This window comes from Mixophyes fleayi, chromosome 6 (assembly GCF_038048845.1).
Source record: "Mixophyes fleayi isolate aMixFle1 chromosome 6, aMixFle1.hap1, whole genome shotgun sequence".
Taxonomy (NCBI): Eukaryota; Metazoa; Chordata; class Amphibia; order Anura; family Limnodynastidae; genus Mixophyes; species Mixophyes fleayi.
The window spans coordinates 171,201,564-171,221,166 of NC_134407.1; the positions used below are offsets into that span (position 1 = coordinate 171,201,564).

Here is a 19,603-nt window from a genome sequence, read left to right on the forward strand (position 1 = left end):
ACGTTTACATTTATATCATAAGCTGTTCCCATAGTAGCATAATCAAAAAACGAGAAGAGGTGTTGGCTATAAAGAAAAAAGGAGAAAAAAAAAAAAAAAGTACTATAGTGCATTCCAGGGGTGCTTATGAAATGATGTACATTATTTAGAATCACAAATACTGTAACTCAATGTCATAAGCACCCCCCCCCCAAGGTGTGCCCCATATTGATAGTAGTCCTTTTTTACCTTCTTGATGTTTATTTTATTTTTTTTTATAGCCACCTCCTATGTAATCAGATGTTTGATAAAGTGCTATTTATTTTTAACACCAAACAACGCTTGAGATGCAGAATTCCTTTAAAAGCTGTAAATAGTTTTTAGGCTCCAGTAATATTCATGAGAGAGAATGCAGCCCATCAATTCACTAAGAATCTCTGTGATGTCTTTAGTTGCTAGTGGACTAACAGAATGCATTCTAATTAAAGAGCTGTTTAAAATACATAGCAAAGGCTGTGTATTACGGAACTAAACAACATTAAGTAACTGGAGAGCTTATACTGAATTACAGGTGTCCGCCATGCACGTTCACGGCCGTGCAGCAGGTTGCCATGTTAGGAAGGGTTGCAAACATGCTGTGGCAAAAATACACTGCAGTGGAATGTCAGGTAAACATAGAATAGTGCATTTTATCTCTATGGGTCAGATTTAAAAATCTTTGGGTCTATATGTGAACCTATAAAAATAGTTTCATCGCACTAAATGGCTCTCTCTAGTATGTATGCGGCAGGTGCAATTAACAATCTCCATTCGTAATGTACATGAATTGTTCAATAAACAGGATAGCCTATTGGAACAACCATGTCATGTTTTTCTAGGGATGCCCATTAGAAACTCCTACAAGGTGTTACAGCAGATACACAGCCAATGAACAGCATAGTTGCACTGAGGTTAAGTATTGCTACCTCTCAGTGCTAGGACCATGGGTTCAATTCCAACCAGGGAACAGCTGTGTGGAGTTTGTATGTTCTCCCTGTGTTTGCTCTTGGGGGCTCCAGTTTCCTCCCACTGTCTAAAACACAGGGGTAGGTTAGTTGGCTTTGAACAAAAAATGGTAGGGAACAGACTGAAAGCACTAATGAGGCTGGGACTGATGTGAATGATTCAGTATTCTCTGGTGTAATACAGTGGTGTTGAACAAATAAATGATGATTACAATATAATGAACCTTGTTTTGGTACCTAATCAAGCAATGCCTATAATATTCTTGCATTCCTATAATAAACTATAGGCACACACAAGCATAAATGGGAACATTTAAATATCAGGTGCTTGGCACAGAGAAGGGAGCAAATGACTCACACCTCACCTCACATCTGAAAGGTTTTTCTCCCGAGTGCTGTAAAGAGTGAACCTTCAAGGACATACTTCTCTTGAATGACTTCCCACACGTCTCACAGGTGAATGGCATGTCTTTTGTGTGAGCTGTATAGAAAGCAGAACAAAATGTTAAAAATGGCCACATACAGAGTCTCTGGTACCAATATAACAACTCTCCTCATCTGGGAATATTATTAAAAACAAACAAACAAAAACACAAAAACAAAACACAACTTAGAAATCATGGTTACCTTTCTGACAATACATCTCCTCCACATGTTTCTTCCACACTCCTCCCTATCACCACTATATCCATCCTTTGTCTCCCCCCCCCCCCCCTCCCCACTCATATTTTTAACCCCAAACCATTAGCACTCTACATGTGTCACTAACCCTTTGCTCCGTAAGTAAAACCTAACCAACCAGTATAATTGCTTTACAAGCTGCTGCTTTAAATTGTTAATTTGTTAAATATATATAATAAATATAACAGACTATAAATAAATATAACAGACATACATTAACTTGCTTGCTTTTTTGTATCATAGATCAATGAACATTACCATACATTTAAAAGTCAGAATATTAAATAGCCATTTGATAGGAATATGAATATGACTGACTATTCCATGATTGAAATTCATGTATGTATGCATTCCTCCCACCACAGTTAATGCTAATGTGGTCTACAGATATTACAAATGTTCAATTTCTTGTGCGGACAAACTAACTTCACCCTTCAGGTCATGATGGGTAATGCAGTTCAAAAATTACATTTTACAATATATTTTTTTTCTTCGTGTCCTGAAAGAACACTGACTTGTTTTTCAAAGTAAACTGTATGGTATACAAAGGAATCATTTGGAACGTTAGGGTTTATAGGTTTTAAAATGTAATTATATAGACATTTCAAAATGTACTGAACATGAACCAATCTTCTTCACTAACCAGTCTAAAGTACGTTATGGAATGGTATAGATTCCTGGCTTGTAAAAAGGTATAATTAAATAGCTAATATTTTAATAAAAAACATGATGTAACCTGAAAACATTTAGAAATGAATAATGTGTTAAGATTATATAAGGATTATCTTCAATACATACATGGTCTTATATTCTAATTTAAAATGTGGCAGAATTAAGTCTTATATTTATTTTATTTACTAGTTTAGCAGTGTTCATTTAGCAATTTTATGTGGTAGAAGTTAATATCCAAAATAAATGAATGTGTTTTATGGCTGGCATATACATGCTGACAAGCTAACATAAATATTACTTATAAAGAGGACCCATCCATGCAAAGAGCTGCAGCTTTCCATTACTCCCTATGAAATGGTATGTATACATGTGACTCATTTACGTCAGACAGACCTGCTATGTTGGCATAAAAAAAAAAATATGACCATTTGTCCCCCAAAAAATGTGCCATTTCCAATTAAGAACATATCCTCTATTCCAATATGCTGCAGTAAGATCTCCACCTAGTGGCTAAAATATAGAATGCATTCTGAAAACAAGTATTGATATTTAATGTACACAATTTACATTACCACCTAACATTTAAAAAGCTGATTTATGAAAAAAACAAAACATGTTTTGCCATTTTTATTTATGCATGTGGACGTTATTGCATACTTATCCAATATGTCCATACAATCATTACCCTGAAATGAGTCCTATACCATACTTTTTTGCCCTGAAAAATGCAACATGCAATTTATAGGCCAAATTTCAAACTTAAAACCTGCTTTTGCAAATACTAACAAGAAAGGTGGCATTCTGTTGGGTAATGGTTCATTAATAGTCCCGTTCTCTCTCCTCATGTCTTGAAAACACCTCTAATGGATTAGGCACACTGCATATACAACTGCTACCCCTCATGAGATACATCTTAAGTAGCGTCATGGATTAGACGCAGCTTCACCTATTCACTACGTGTGAAAGTTTCAGGAAAAAGAGGGAAGGGAAAGAAGAGAAAGGATCCAGCAGTGTATCCGTTTGAGTTTGCTAAAAGCTGTATTGACAGTCCTTTCATGATACAATGGACAGGGGTAGGTGGGGGAAAACTTGTTTTTGGGCTATTAGTTCAATGCACATCATTGATTCTGACAATAGAGAATATTTAACATAAATAACTCAATTGATGCAACTTGTTTACACTTGCACAAGATCTATCGACTTAATAAATTTATAATTATAGGATGTATGCATTTGAAATGATCAAAAGGGGAAATATTGTATATAGTTTAAAATGTACACCCTGTGTATAATAACCCTTTATGGCAACAATAAATGCTCCCTTCCTTACTGTATAATATTTTCAGCAGAAATACATATGTAAAGATGTCATCTGACGTAGCAGTCCTTACTTCCTCAAAGTATCTGGAAGCCACCTTACTGGATGGCCAGCCGTGAGACAAGTGTACGTCAGCTACAATGCGCAGAAAGTGGCTGGATGACTTACCCACCAGATGTTTGCGGACATGTGCCATTGTGTAGAACTTCTTCTCACATATCTCACATGAGAATTTCTTCTCCGCGTAACCATGGACGATTTTAATATGCTCATGGAGGGACCAGAGCTTTTTAAAAGTCTTGTTGCACGTAATGCACTGTGGAAAGAGGAGAGAGGTCAGCTCCCCTTTGTCCAGAAGCTTACAACATTCACCAAATGTTTCAGCACAATACCAGCACAATCAGGGTCAATGACAGTATCTTATCAGAGCATCTAAACATATAAATATAGCTTCTTGTGTACGAGATTGTTTTATCTAGAACAGCAAAAACATTTGCCTTTAAATCTTCCCTTCATCCTGTGGTGATATAAAGGACTGCCGTTTGTGAACACACAAAAGTGCACGTTGTCAAAATACATCAGTGTGTTATAGTCAGGGGTATGTTAAATTTTATGATAAGTTATCTGAAATTCAGAAGCAGAGAACAGAATTTAATTCAGATTATCTCTACATTGATATCCCTTAATCAAAATTCCATCTGCCACCTTATTACTATGATGGTTCAGTTGCAAAGAATAGCAGCCATAAAGCGACTCAGTGATGGCTCCTAGCAAATTAACACTTTAAATTCCACTTCCCCTTGTGTAAATGACAGGGGCACTTAACTAGTTAACTCATTAGCACCTGTCCACCATAAATTTGCAGCAGTAAATATTTCCAACAGTCTGCCACTCCAAACAGATGTAACACTGTTGCTGCTGTACAGCATGTGGATAAACCATTACTTCTGCATTCAGGTAATGCTCAACGATAAATCACTGGGACAACTCCTGCAGGTGTGGTGGTTACTGTCTCACAGAACACCTGGATTAGCTCTCACTATTAAACTGTATTTGAAGCGGACAGGTTTGGTCCAATCTCAACGAACAGGTACTATAAAATACTATATTTGAAGATTCCTCCAAGGTTCGAATCTGACTTACTCAGGTTCTGCTAATAAAAAAAATAAAAACCTCCTACCCGTTTCAGACCTCTATAAGCATCCCTAATCTACTGTTAGGAGTTATTTTTTAAAGAATGTAACTGAAGCACATCTAGATGAAAATGCACAAACAGCTGTACCATTATAATGATTTATAGGCTGTCCTCTACTTTAGCCAATTTGACACAGGTTAAGCCGAGTCCCTATCAAGTTCAGCTAGTGTTTAAAAGATTATTAGTAACCAGAGTTCTACTATAATTACAGCAAAGTCTAGATATTATCCACCATTATTAGCCACATGAAAAAATGTTTTTGCTCATTTACACTTTAACATTAAACATTGGAATATTTTTCTTTTCCTTTGGTTGAAACAGTCAATCGAGTAATTCTGTGCACTGAGGATAGTGGTAAGTATTATATATGGCCTGTTCCAGGTGACAAACTGCAGGCCAGTGTCCAATTTGTAAACACATATAGGTGGTCAAAAATTTGGATAAGATCTGGTAGCTCTATGCATAGGCTGAGCAGTCAGATGTCTTCCGGCTTTAGAGGGGTCTGTTAGTGCAACCGGGAGATGACCACAACCACAGGCTTAAGTTGTTATTTTTCAACACTGTATGCAGCAATATAAAAAAAAAAAAAATGCAGATTCAATGATCTTTAAAAGTAGATTGTGTTACTTTCCAAATTTACTAAAACCAAAAAATTCTGGTCTTGCAATACACAAACCACGATGAATTTGTCAAAACATGCAAAGTTTAACAAATCTAAAACATCTCACCAGCCTATATAGCAGTTAGGTGGGGGGAGGGCGCAGTGGTGCTTTACACGCTAGCGTTTCTCTAACGTCACAAGCAATCATGCATAATTTTAGAGTTCCTATTGTAGATGGAAAAGCACAGTGCTTTTAAATCTTGTAATAAACGTTTACAAGTTACAATGGATTTCAATTGAAGAGCGGTTTTATTGCATGCTTTGGACACTTGTCCAAAACGCAGCCATCGGTGTTTTAAAGCCTGTTTGATCGAGAAATGTGCTCATGGGACAGCTGCTTCATACTACTCATAAATTATTTTCATTTGGAAAGATTGGAAGCTGTGTTTTAAATGCAGCAATTAAATTGCCTGCGAGACACCACCCTTAGAACAGCAACCTTGTAGACAAGAAACCAATTACCAAGATCCCACTGGAACAAGCTAATTGGCCATGTCTGCTAACTAACCCCTTTCTCAGGGATTATGCAGTTACGCATCTCCTCAGCAGGCCTTTAAACACCCTAAACACATACAAATTAAAAGTTGAGAAAGGTATACTACCAACCATCACTAGATAAATGTACACTGTACACAATTTAAATGCTTGCTATCATTGTTTTCGGTCTTAAACAACAATATGACAGTCTAAAGTAGCTAAACACCAAAACTAAATTTTTCAGGTATGAACTATAAATCTAAAATACATGTTCCATGTGGACCTGGCATGCCACTGCAGATCAGAGTCAACCAATCCAAGTCATATCTGCAGAGCAAGTGTCAGTAATTGTGACTGCTATATTGGAGACAGGCCTCCTACGTAAAATGGCAACCTGCTGCAGATCGTGATGGCTGTACTGAGTGTAGTCTATATAATACACAAGTGATTAAATACACACAAACACACTATCTATATCTTTATCTACACACACACACACACACACACACACACACACACACAATATCTGTCTCAATTGTGAGTCCTGATTTCATTGCTTATAATTTGTGAGTTCACCTCAAAAATCTGTGACCTGTACCTTTATATGGTTACAGAACCCTTTGCAGACTTCAAATATACTCCTATACAGAAGGGCATATAATATTCCATATACAGACTGTGGTTTCTCCATGTGTATTTTCCAGCTCGCTAATAAGCAGCCTTTTATAAATATCAAATGCAAATATTTACTTTTGTAAACAACCAAATCTACACATGGTTCTCAGATAATTCCTCGAGACCTTAATCATTCACAAAAATCCCAGCCATCATTGGCAAAAACAGACAACCTCATACACCCGCTTAGGTTTAAATATAGCTTTTCATTTTATCCTACATGAAGATATATCAAAGGCCATTATGGAATGCAGCACTTAAGAAAATATATTGCTTTGTTTATATAGTTTAGTTATTCCACCATCAGTATGTTGGTAATGTTTTCTATTCTACTTCTCTTAAAGATGTTAGTTCCTAAAAGTTCTCCATGAACAATGCAGAACTATCTTTAGCTTATATTACACCTTGGAAATAAGCTGACCACTGGCCATTCGAACAAAGCGCCACAAAATAGCTACCTTATTTAATTGTACAGCAGGCAGCTTGTACACAAGGCATATATAGGTGATACTGCAAATCTTCATCTTTGTTCAGGCATTCCATTCACCAGTGAAATACCACATGGATCCTTATAGTCCCATTATAAAGGGCTGACCTCTAGCTTCTCATCCTTTTAAACTATACCAAAAGTATATCCAAATAAAAACCAAATGTGTTTATAAGTATGGAGGACTGGCAGGATGCTCCCTCACTATAATTGTCCCATGGGCTACACTTCACTCACCTCTTCTGGCTCGGCCTGTTTAAAACAAGCTGATTAGGTACCAAAGGCACCTCCCATGTGAACATCCCATTGAGTAGACACCAGCTTTTGTACCTACTCTGAAAAGTTATTTGTCTATGGTGCAAAAAAATACAAATATAATGGAATAAAACACAGTTCATTCAGGGAAATTGTACACCTTATAAAAGAAGAAAATTAAAGACAAAAAAAGTGCCAATACTCCTTGTTCCATCCCACAAGCAGACCCACATACAAACTAACTGTTCCCAAGTACAGCTGGGATATTCACCATCTAAAGCTCTTTAAGTATAACCAGTTTGTTACCATACATTTTGGTCCTAGACTGAATATTCTCATGCAATTTATTTATGAACATACAGATTTTATTACATTTTATGGTGTTCAATTTTATAAAATATTTAAAGGTGTTTAAAATTTGTTTACCGTTTATTGCTGTACAGTGTGAAATATTTGCATTTAAATACTTGTGGTATGGAATGAGGAGTATTAGCGCTGGTTTTCTTTTAAACTTAAAGAAGCATTTCATCCTATGCTCACTGGACGTAACTGTATTGTAGAGGACAATATTTTATTTTACCACTAAAATCTATAGTCATTTTAATTACTGTGGCTAATTCAGATAAGTTAGTAAACAAGGTTCCTGCGCAAATTATTTTTTTAAGCTTATAGATAAAAATCACCATCATCAAAATGTTGATTCATGATATATTTCCTAGTTCATCTTAAATAACAGGTTTTCCCTTTAAATGGAAGTGAAAAACGGCATTGCCACTTTGATTATACAAAGTGTTGAATCTCTCTTTTTTAAAGAAGAAAATTAAACTGATTTTATTTTTTAAATTGTCAAACTGTTGTTGTTGTTGAATAAAACTTGAGGCCATAGGAAGCCAGTTATATTCTAGTCTCTAGACAAGAGCTTTCAATCACACAAATTAATGTCAATATGTAAATAAATAGGATTATCTGTGCAGAAATATACTAATGTTTATACGACCTTACATTAGATAAGGAAAACTTGAATCAATACAGAGATCCATTGTATAATCCCTGGTTTATGCAGCTCCCACACTGTTAGACCAGCAGCATACTTCCTTTCTGAGAGAGTTCAGAGAAGTTTGAAAAGAGGAGATAGCCTGAAATATCCGAACTAATTCAGGCTACAAAAAAAATAAAAGTAGTAAATAATTGGCTGAGCCCTGCAGATCACAACCAATCGAATGCTGCTCTCCTGGCACTGAACATTATCCTCCACCATTATTTATGCTGTAAGAAAGAACCCTCAGTTGTTGTACCGATGAGAATTGGACATAGGATTCTTCCTGCAAATTCTGAATTGAAGTCTTAAAATATACTACAACAGTAGATCAAAGGAGGGTAAAATTGCAGAATACATGAGATTTGCCAAGTAGCTAAACTGTGGTCAAGTATTTATGGGTAAATATTACACATAAGTGGCATATTCAATTGCTCGCAACGTGCCTTCGGAATGAACACAAAAGCACTCAACTGTACCGCAACATTGCGGATTTCCCTTTGTCCCGTAGGGTATGCAAACATAAATCCTCAATGTTACGGTAGCGTATTACCGTAAAAAATGTGGGGAACATCACAACTTATTGAATATGCCCCCAAGTGGTGTGATCAAAAAGCTGGTGCTGTGTAGGTGATTTGGAGTTCCTCAAATGTACACTACATGACTAAAACGTATGTGGACACCCAAACATCACATCCAAATTTGATTGTTGAACATTTCATTCCCAAACCATGGGTACTAAAATTGAGTTGGTCCTGCCCTTTGCTGTTATGACAGCCTCCACTCTACTGCAAGGCTTTCCACTACATTTTAGAACATGGCTGTGGGTATTCTCATCCATTCAGCCACAAGAGCATTAGTGAGATGGGCACTGAGAAGGCCCGGCTCACAGTTGGTGTTACAATTCAACCCAAAAGTGTTAAATTGGTTGAGATCAGGGCTTTGTGCAGGCCAGTCAAATTCTTCCACACCAAACTCTGAAAATCATTTTTTGATGGACCTTGCTTTGCAGAGGTATGGTCATGCTGAAACAGAAAAGGACATTCCCCAATCAGCTATCACAAACTTGAAGCACATAATCCACTAGAATGTCATTGTATGCTGTAGCATTAAGATTTCCCTTCACTGGAACTTAAAGGTCCAGGCCATTATTCCTTTTCTAAACTTTACAGTTGACAGTAAATTGGCAGATGTTGAAGCGCAATTCATCACTCCAGAGAATGCACTTATTTACACCACTCCAGGTAACGTTTGGCATTGCGACTATGATCTGAGGCTTGTGTACTGCTGCTCAGTCATGGAAAGTTAATCCATGAAGCGCTTGATGAACAGTTTGTGTCTACATAGTTTTCAGAGACAGTTGGAACTCTGTAGAGAGGGTTGCAATCAAAGAGACTATTTTTACACTCTACAGCACTTGACAGTCCCTTTAGGTGAGCAGAAATTTGACGAACTAACTATTTGGAAAGGTGGCATTCTATGACAGTTCCACATTGAAAGTCACTGAGCGCTTCCATACAAGGCCTTCTACTGCTAATGTTTGACTATGAAGTTTGCATGGCTGTATGCACCTATTAGCAATGGGTGTGGCTGAAATGGCCAAGCACAGTTGTTAGAAGGGGTGTTCACATACTTCTGGCCATGTACTGTATGTCAAAATGGTATTTATAAAATTAAATACATTTGATTATGAATAGTAGATGTCCAGGTGCAACACTAAAAACAGTGACTAGCCTGGGAGAAATTTGAAAGGTGGAAAGGACCATACTGGGCTTAAGAGGGCCACATCTGACTGGTATATGAGTGGGTTGTGAGCCAGGTCCACCATCATATACCAATACACCATCTTGTCCCTTTCAAAAATCACTGCTTTTAATGCAAGGGGACAATACAACTACTCTAATAAAGGCACACAATAGAAGTTGTACTTAAACAAGAGCTGGTTTTGCCTCCCAAAAAAAGTCCAGTCTACAATACTTACCATGTAGAAATTTTACACCAAAATAAAGTATGATTCATTGTGGGGCAGGTATTCAAATTAAGTTTTTGTTGGTAAATATATTGCATCATAAAACTAGTATTAAAGCTCCAATTCCCAACATATAACAGTGTACAAGTGAGCTTGTGGACCACTAGAGTACCAGTTTAACTATGACTTCTGATCAAATGCATTTATTTTCAGGATATTATTACAAGAACCTCTTCAACCCCTTTCGTGGACTCACAATCCAGAGTGATATTTAACCTCTTACTGGCCAGATATATTTTGTACCACCAAGACCAGCCCTATTTTTACTTATTTGCAATGCGATAAGTTCGCCAAGAATAACTTTTACAACTTTTACATAAGGAGTTCAAATGAATGAAAAACACACATTAACTATTCCCCACCAGCATTTACTGCTATTGGGGGCATCTGCACAATGTGACATCACTGTGCAGGTTTCACCGAGGGAGCAGATCCAGGCCACTGCACTGTGGAAAAAAACACCAAAAACTATAGTGTAGGGGACACAAAAAGTGCAATATCTTCATAATACTGGCATCTACACACTCAGGGGGGAACCTTCGTTTGAAAGATGGGAATCCCCTTTTAAAACCATGCAGCCAATCAGAAGTTATTGCCTGGTGATCCATATCCAGATCATCACAGTAATCCATACACTACAGAAATTCGTTTTTTTGTGTGTAGGAATCTTTCTTGGCAGTCATTTAAAATGACTACCACCGCTTCCAGATTATATATAAAAGAAAAATAAATGGAAAAAAACAGAAACCTAATGTGCAAAACTGTAGTATTATGCAATGAAATAACATAACAAGACTAGTTGATAGAAAAAATATCCAAGTTTCTTTTAGCAGTGGAACACAATTTGTTTTGTGGCTGTTAACCTTAAATTGGATTAGGAGGTATATCATCATTTAGGGGAACTTGAATGGTTGGTTAAACCAATGTGGCCTATTCTCAGAGAAGAGAAAGCGAACTGGAGAGGACGTCAATTTACAATTACAAGGGAAAATATACACCATTTATGAATGTTTTGTTTTTACTGTATGCTGCCATCTTTCAAGGACAAGGCAATCTGTTACTCTCTAACCCTTGTAGAACTGCAAGTCTGCTGGTAAATTTAATATCTGAATATTCAAATACAGAGGCAATAATGACCAGTAATAAAACATTGCACTAGACTTATTTAGCTTAAAATAAAATTTTATGGAAAAAAAACCAAAAGAACATTTCGGAAAGCAAAAGTTACATCTCTAAATAAGTTTATTTTCAATTTAAAATTCCTTTAATATGAAACAAAAAGGAATCCTACACAGAATATTTTGTGCAGAACAAATAGATTTATATTTAAAATTCCTATAGTTCTAAGACTATAAGTATCCAGACCAATCTAATCAAAAAAGGTATTCATATTTGGTATGCAATAAGCCCCCTTGAAGATACATTGCGATCCAGTGTGAGCACTGAATAGCTAAACACTGAAGACACATGAGTGGTCAAAATGGACAGATCTGTTAGGCTGAACTGCCAGATGCCATAAAATCTATTATAATTACTCACAAGCCGACTACATTTTCAGAGTATTTCAATTAATCTCGACCATCTTTGGTAGTAGGTGGCGTACCACATACATGCCGATTTCAAATAAACGTTGATGATTTGCTGATATAGGCTACCCTAAGGCTGGGCAACCAGGTAGAGCTAATTGTGTGGTCTAACTGCATGTTTAGCCAATCTGAAAGTGCAGGGTTGAGTAAAACAACCAGTTCTCAAAGAGCCACTTGCTCTTCAGCAGCTGCATGGACAGCTTTTAGGTGCTCATACATAAACCGGTCTGAATGCTCGGAACAAACAGACGAAAATATGTGTGGTTCAATGATGACTGTACACATGGAAAAAGAACATAGTCATGGGCTGACAGATTTTTCCATCAGTCTCTATCACTATTTGCTATGTCTTGGTGAAATGTTGATGAAGCATGGGCAGTCTGTTTTGGACCCAACCACACAGCCACTAGCTGCTGCTTAGATCTAAACTAACATACTTTATTATTAAAGTCACAGTATGTATGGGCACCTTTAGTACTTGGCAGGGATAAGAATGTTTTTTGTCTTTAGCTCAGCTATTCATAATTGCTTGTTTATTAAATTCAAACAAACACATTGGAAGAAAACAAAAAACTGCTGTGCTGCTAGAAAAGAGAAATATGGACCTACAAAAACAAGCACTGACAATTTGTAACAGTCAAAACCTTATATAATAATGTGCAAGACATAAATGCATATTTGAGATGTTAACACTTTGTAACGGCACATAACTAAATACATGGATTACAGAAAACAGATTTATAGGGCCATGTTTAAATTTAATAAACCAAAAATATTTTAGCTACCAGGTCTACACATGTGTTGCAAGTCCACAGACATATATATTAAATAAATTAGGATCAACAGTGTCACTGGCATCTAAAAAAAAGTCAGTGTAATAAACACACATTTTGTGTTTATTTTACTGTGGAATTTGGGCTAAAATGTGACAGTGTGTTGGGAACAAGAGAAGACCTGTACTGATATTAGGCACTTAAGATCATAAGTGAAGGGGTGTGTTCAGCAACAGAACAATATTAAATGCAAATAAACGCCCTGGTGGCCAATCATGACTGCCTCCAGTTGCTATTACTCACCATCTTTGGGACCAGATTACAGGAACCCTGTTTGAAGGAAAGAAGTTTTACATATGCGGTCTTATGAATGACCATAATAAAAATAAATAAAACACATCTGAAAATGTTGTTGAATGTTCGTTTGCCTTTAAAACCGATCAATGTAAGCATACAATATAAAGCCCTACGATTTGGGACGATGTTTACAGAAGATTCTATGTGATAGTTTCCCTAAAACTTCAAGTCCTCTACCTAAAATCTTGGCACAAATATCTTCCTATATTTAAGCAAGTGTAATATCAACAGGCAGAGTAGTAGGTTAGAAAGGCTCAAAGTAAACAGTACAGTACCTAAAAGTATATAATATTGTTACATTAAGTAATAAATAAAATGAGAAAAATCTAATGTACAGAAATAAGGATATTATAATTTCTTAAATCAACAGAAACAAAGATGATATGTATAAAGTATTTGATGCAGTTTAGCTCTGACAAAATTGAGTAAATCTGTTGCTACACACGGTGAAGGCAGCCATTTTGTAGGCTGAGCTAATGTTAATAAGAACGCAACATATCAATTCAATAACCTGTGAAATAAAGTCCTGAACAAAGCAGTCTATGCACTAGGAAAAACAGACATCACTTGATTCCTAGTGAATTGATCGACTGCATTCTCATGAATAATGGTTCAGACAACTAAATGGCTGCCTGTGCTGTACGTAGAGAAAAGATGCACTGGAAGGATGAAGGGTAAAACTTAAGGGTGATCTCAACCTGTGTAAGCTGCATTCTGCTCTGTGCCTTCACTGCAAGAGTAGTGTCAACTGAGTTTCAATGAAGGAGCATAATAATGATCCAGCACAGTTATCTCACATAGAAGGATGCTGTTAATACATGCTGAGCAAAATATTTCACCATTGCACATTTTCAGATGCTGCACGTTTGTTAAACATCCACTATAGTAGTCTGCAGTCCTCCTAGATCTCAGAGTAAAATGCAGCTCAAACGGGTGTGTGAAGGAGCCTTAAAAGATTAATGAAATACTTTCCATAACTCTCTTGTACAGTATGAGGAGAATACCATCTGATATGGAACATACCTGAATGTTCTTTTCACAGTCTGTCTGAAGATGGAGTGACAACTCGCTCTCCAGGACAAACTTCTTTCCACACTTATCACAAATTTGCATCCTCCGGTGTGTAACATTCATGTGTTTTTCCAGATACCATCGTGTGTTGAAAACCCGGGGACATTTGTCACAGGTAAGTGTCTCCTTCTCCTCAACCTTTCCCTTGTCAGTAGGAGATTTTGGTTCTTTGGGAGTCTTCTTCTTCCGTTTGGGAGCCTCACCACTTTTAACCTGTTCATTATTAGGGTTGGCAAGTGTAGTTCCATCACCCGATAGCATTTTGGAGTTTTCAGTTTTTTGGTCCTGGTTCACATGTTCCATATTGGTCTGATCTCCAATGTGGTGAGATTCATTTTCTTCATCCTCATGGCTGTCCTGTTCATCCTCGCCAGAGTCACCTCCCTCCTCATCACTACTGGTCTTCATGTGGGAAGACTCCTTGGCCACCCCTTTATCTGCTTTAGAGACATTTAATGTTTGGTTATTAAGGTTTACTTCCACAATTATCTGTTCTCTTTTGTAATTCACATCATCCTCATCATCTTCCTCATCGTCGTCATCATCTTCCTCATCGTCATCATCCTCCTCCGATTCTCCAGAATTCTGTCTCTCTCCTTTAACAGGTCGAACCTCATTGGTTGGCTTATTGTCCCGAAAAAATGCTTGCTCTTGTTCAAGGAGATGTGGCTTTCCTACTTTAGTGTCCATCATAACCGAATAAGGTGCACCTGTTTCTCGTTTGAATTGCCGGTTTGTCAAATCAATTTCTTGAGTTGTACTATGATAAAATGAAGTTGGAACACCAGCTCGCAATGGGTCATCAAGTCCCATTCCAGAAACATCTGAAGGGCGACCATCCAGCAATTTTTGGCAGGAGTTGGCAGCCTGACCCATTGGGTCAGGCTGAAGATTTGAGGGACGCAACATTTCTAAATGTTCAGAATCACTGTAAAGTATATGGAAAGATGTTAATAAGACACTTTCTTGAGTGCTGTACTTTTAGGAATCCAAGGGCAATCTAGACATTATGGTCCGTGGAAAGCCTTGCCTGCAAAAACAAAAGCAAATAATTAGCTAAAATAACTGCATTCTCTATTAAATGGGTGCCAACATATAGAAAACCACTCCCATTTAGCTATGCTCCACCTGGATAATAATCTGATAGCACAGAGGACAAGACTGTCAACATGGGACTGGAGGAATGTAATAAACCCAGGACCAAAAAAAGACCTGTGCTGTAGTCAAAGCAGGTGATCTATACACAATATTCTAACGGATTAAATTGCTAAAAAAAGGTTTGGTTCAACAGTGCCAACAGCAATCTCTTTTCCAGATGTGGTGGTCTGGCTTTTCAATACATGTAATGAATGGCTTCCTAGTGTGCTACACAGGGGAAAAGGGGTTCTAGCTAAACAAAAGAAAAAGTGTGCCTAGAATCGATCATAAAGTCACAAGAACCGTAATCACAGAAGATGACAACTTGTAAAAGGTTAAGTGTGCTATAGTAGATAAAAAAATAAAAATAAGTTGTATATACAAATTTAATTTCATATAGAGGTCTGTATGACTCAAACTTCCAGCATCAGGGGACTTACATCACTACTTTGCTAATGGGAGGATCTAGCTCCTCCATTATACACTCAGCTCCGTCCGCACCAATACAAGTGGATAGGGCGCTGCCTCCTACATGTACAGCACGTTCGCTGAAATACTATGTGCTGCTGGAAACATTCTGATTACTTGTCCAATAAATTATACACAAAAAACGGGATAAGGCGCAGATGGGAAGGTGATAGAATCGGCGGGTATCTAAGCATCAAACAATGCCTGAGCATGTGTATACCACAAAACATTTAAACCAAAAATGATTAAAACAATATAATGTTCTTAGTCACAGTGGAATGTGCTGTGGATCCCAATATTCAGTGTCACAAGATCATCTTAATGGGGAACGTGATCATCATCAGGCGTGTTCTCATAAATGCTCACAAGTTCCACCGCATTATTCATATATAATCGGAAGACAAGAAGAAAACATTGATTCCCCAATAGTGTAGCAATCCAAGATAAAACGTTTAATAAACACAAGATAAAATTCACTTACATTTAGTAAGGAACACGGTGCATATAAAAGGTATCTTTTACACGCATCCAGATTTCTGCTGCTGTTCCATATCGCGGTCAAACTCCATGTAACTTCCGGGTTTGGTCGTCCCGGTAACCAGACTCAACTCACATTGGAACCCTACGCGTTTCGTCACTAAGACTTCGTCAGGGTTAACCTACGCGTTAGGTTAACCCTGACGCAGTCTTAGTGACGAAACGCGTAGGGTTCCAATGTGAGTTGAGTCTGGTTACCGGGACGACCAAACCCGGAAGTTACATGGAGTTTGACCGCGATATGGAACAGCAGCAGAAATCTGGTTGCGTGTAAAAGATACCTTTTATATGCACCGTGTTCCTTACTAAATGTAAGTGAATTTTATCTTGTGTTTATTAAACGTTTTATCTTGGATTGCTACACTATTGGGGAATCAATGTTTTCTTCTTGTCTTCCGATTATATATGAATAATGCGGTGGAACTTGTGAGCATTTATGAGAACACGCCTGATGATGATCACGTTCCCCATTAAGATGATCTTGTGACACTGAATATTGGGATCCACAACACATTCCACTGTGACTAAGAACATTATATTGTTTTCATCATTTTTGGTTTAAATGTTTTGTGGTATACACATGCTCAGGCATTGTTTGATGCTTAGATACCCGCCGATTCTATCACCTTCCCATCTGCGCCTTATCCCGTTTTTTGTGTATAATTTATTGTATCTGTGGAAATTTAGTAGGTATTTCCTAGGGTTATATTAGGCTGCATTCCTTACCCTTTCCCCAACTAACAGGAGCACAGGAGGGACACTCTATCTTGATTACTTGTCCACCCTGGATGCTAAATAACAAAATCAGTGTCCAATTTTGTGCATAAGTAGGTGGCCAAATTGGACAAAATACAGCCAGTCGATGCAGGGGCCAAGGAGCAGGATCGCTTTTGGCATCAGTGGGGCATACTCAAAGTCGCAACATGACCGAACATTCCAGATAACGATCAAGTAAATTTTTATCAGATTATGGGGCTAGTTGTGTAGCCACACACTCCACAATATCGCTCACGATATTGTAGCAGGTGGCCAGATTTACACAGGCAAGTCACCCTGGGTAAAACATCCATTTTGCAGAGTATTCCTGTGTCTCGTCATACAAAATGCACTTTCCATTGTTGGCTCCCCTAACGGGCTGAAGAAACCCGTTTAAAGCAGAGTTAAACATTGGGGACCCCTTTACAGACATTACAGAGTTATAATCAAAGTCAAACTACTAACATTAATGCAACAACTTCCATCTTTATCCAACCGGATAAATAACGTTTCTATACAATTTACACACACACACACACACACATTAGAGCTTTATGTAAATAAATTTCAGACATTTGTGCCAATAAAGCTGTTCCATAACAAGTAAACAGATATAACAAGAGAGGCTTTTACAGGTTGATCACCTTAAGCGTCAGAAACAAGACCAGAATTTATTTTTTAAAATGGACACTCCATATAGTGTAAATATACAGCAGTCAGTGAGTGTTAAGCGAAAAATTATAAAGGGGAGAGGAGGAAATAGAAAAAAACCTAGCAGAACGGTGTTTATGGCATAAGAGATAGGGCATGTCCAGATATTTAGTTAAATAAGGCAGGCAGACATAAGGATTAATATTTGTGTAGAATTTTCTATACATTTTCACTTTTCTAACTTCTAAGAAGTCTCAAAGAACACACTTGTTCAACAGATCTGAAGCTTATGACATGCTCGTTTATTACATTCATGAATAGTATATTCTATACTGCTTTCACAGAAGCAGTATTTCTACTGATTTATGCAGCCATGCAATTGCAGAACTCCAGCAGCAGTGGGGGAGGGTATATGGGCTTAACAGCCTGTGAAATAGCTGATTATTAAGAGAAATATAATCACAAAAGGAGAAGCCATTCTTTACAGAAACTCAATATCGGTCCATGGAGACAAGTCACATGGGACAAACGGGCCAATCAAAAACAACAGTAAGCATGCCTCAGTGTGGCAACGACCAGAATATAAATGCAGCTGTAGGAACAAGGCAAGCTTATGTTGTGGACACAGTCCCACCTGCAAAGCTAATAACAAGGACATAGCATAAAAGGCCAGTGTCAGATAGGCACAGAGAAATGAACAGACCGTATAATGGTAAAACACCAGCAAAACTAAGGAACACTTATTTAGAAATATCATAGTAAACACTCTCTGGCATTTCTGTAAATCTAAGTTGCAAATGTACAGTCAGCCATCGGTGCACTTCACTTCAGAATTTCAATTGAAACGCTTATTTGGTTTCCCTTTCTTAATAGGATAGGTCACAAAACATCTACGTCCACAATTATAATGCCCTAAAACAAAATGTTCACTGAGAAAACGGAGAATAGGGTGCTAGAAAGGCCAGTGTCTTCATTTGGCTTAAGGACTACCTGTTGAAAATGGACGAATCCATGAATCCCTGCAATGATTTTTCTAATGATATTCCATGTCGTTGAAAACCTTCATAACTGTCAGACATAGAGTCGAATTAATTCGCTGCAAGCTTCCGTAGTAACCTTCCGGCTGTGTTTATATGTGCATTATCAGCAATTACGGTAGTAAAAATGTTGCATTTTTTCTATACACACACAAAAAAAAAAGTGAAGATCATTACCAAAGCATCATGCAGCAGCAAAGCATGATGCTACTGGAGCACGTTGCTGCTATTTGAATTGGAATATATACACAAAAGAACAGGGCAGTGGCAAGTAGCCATTAATAATATAATTACTGATATCTTAATATCGCCAATCTGTGGATATACTTTCCCATTTTAGGTATAGACTAATTCCCCCTAACCGTGAGCGTCTGTTTTTTTGCCCCTTGTTGGGCATTAGATTGTTACTTGCTATTTGAATTGGCCCTACCTACAGCTTGCATTCTGTGATACTTTATTGTACTGGAATCGGCCACACAGACATTGCTATTAGGTTCATTGCCATGAAAGACTTGGGATATTAAAAATGAGAAAAGGGAAAAACAAACACATAGAACAAACAGCTCCAAGGAAAACTAGGCAAATATAAGTAACAAAAATGAGATGGTAAGTGGCAAGTCTGGGCAAATCCCAGGAGCCAATATGCCTAAAATAATTACTGCTGACACCGAGCTTTTGGGAGCAAGTCTTAATTCTACATTACTTTGCCTACCCTTGGTAAGTAAATATTTCCAAAAAACAATAAATGTGTACACACAAAA

General features: G+C 37.5%; 1 protein-coding gene across 2 annotated transcripts in view; it reads right to left on the reverse strand.

The window, feature by feature from the left end:
- Positions 1-19,603, reverse strand: part of ZNF652 (zinc finger protein 652) — a 33,848-nt gene that overhangs the window by 3,964 nt on the left and 10,281 nt on the right. Inside the window, exons 2-5 of one of the 2 annotated variants that reach the window (XM_075177198.1) lie at positions 14,209-15,286; positions 13,132-13,158; positions 3,823-3,970; positions 1,349-1,464 (exon numbers count right to left, since the gene is read on the reverse strand). In XM_075177198.1, the coding sequence (XP_075033299.1) occupies positions 1,349-1,464; positions 3,823-3,970; positions 13,132-13,158; positions 14,209-15,165 (1,248 nt within the window). In that variant the 5' untranslated portion in view covers positions 15,166-15,286. The remainder of the gene's footprint in view (positions 1-1,348; positions 1,465-3,822; positions 3,971-13,131; positions 13,159-14,208; positions 15,287-19,603) is intronic. The other variant, XM_075177199.1, reaches the window with a different exon arrangement.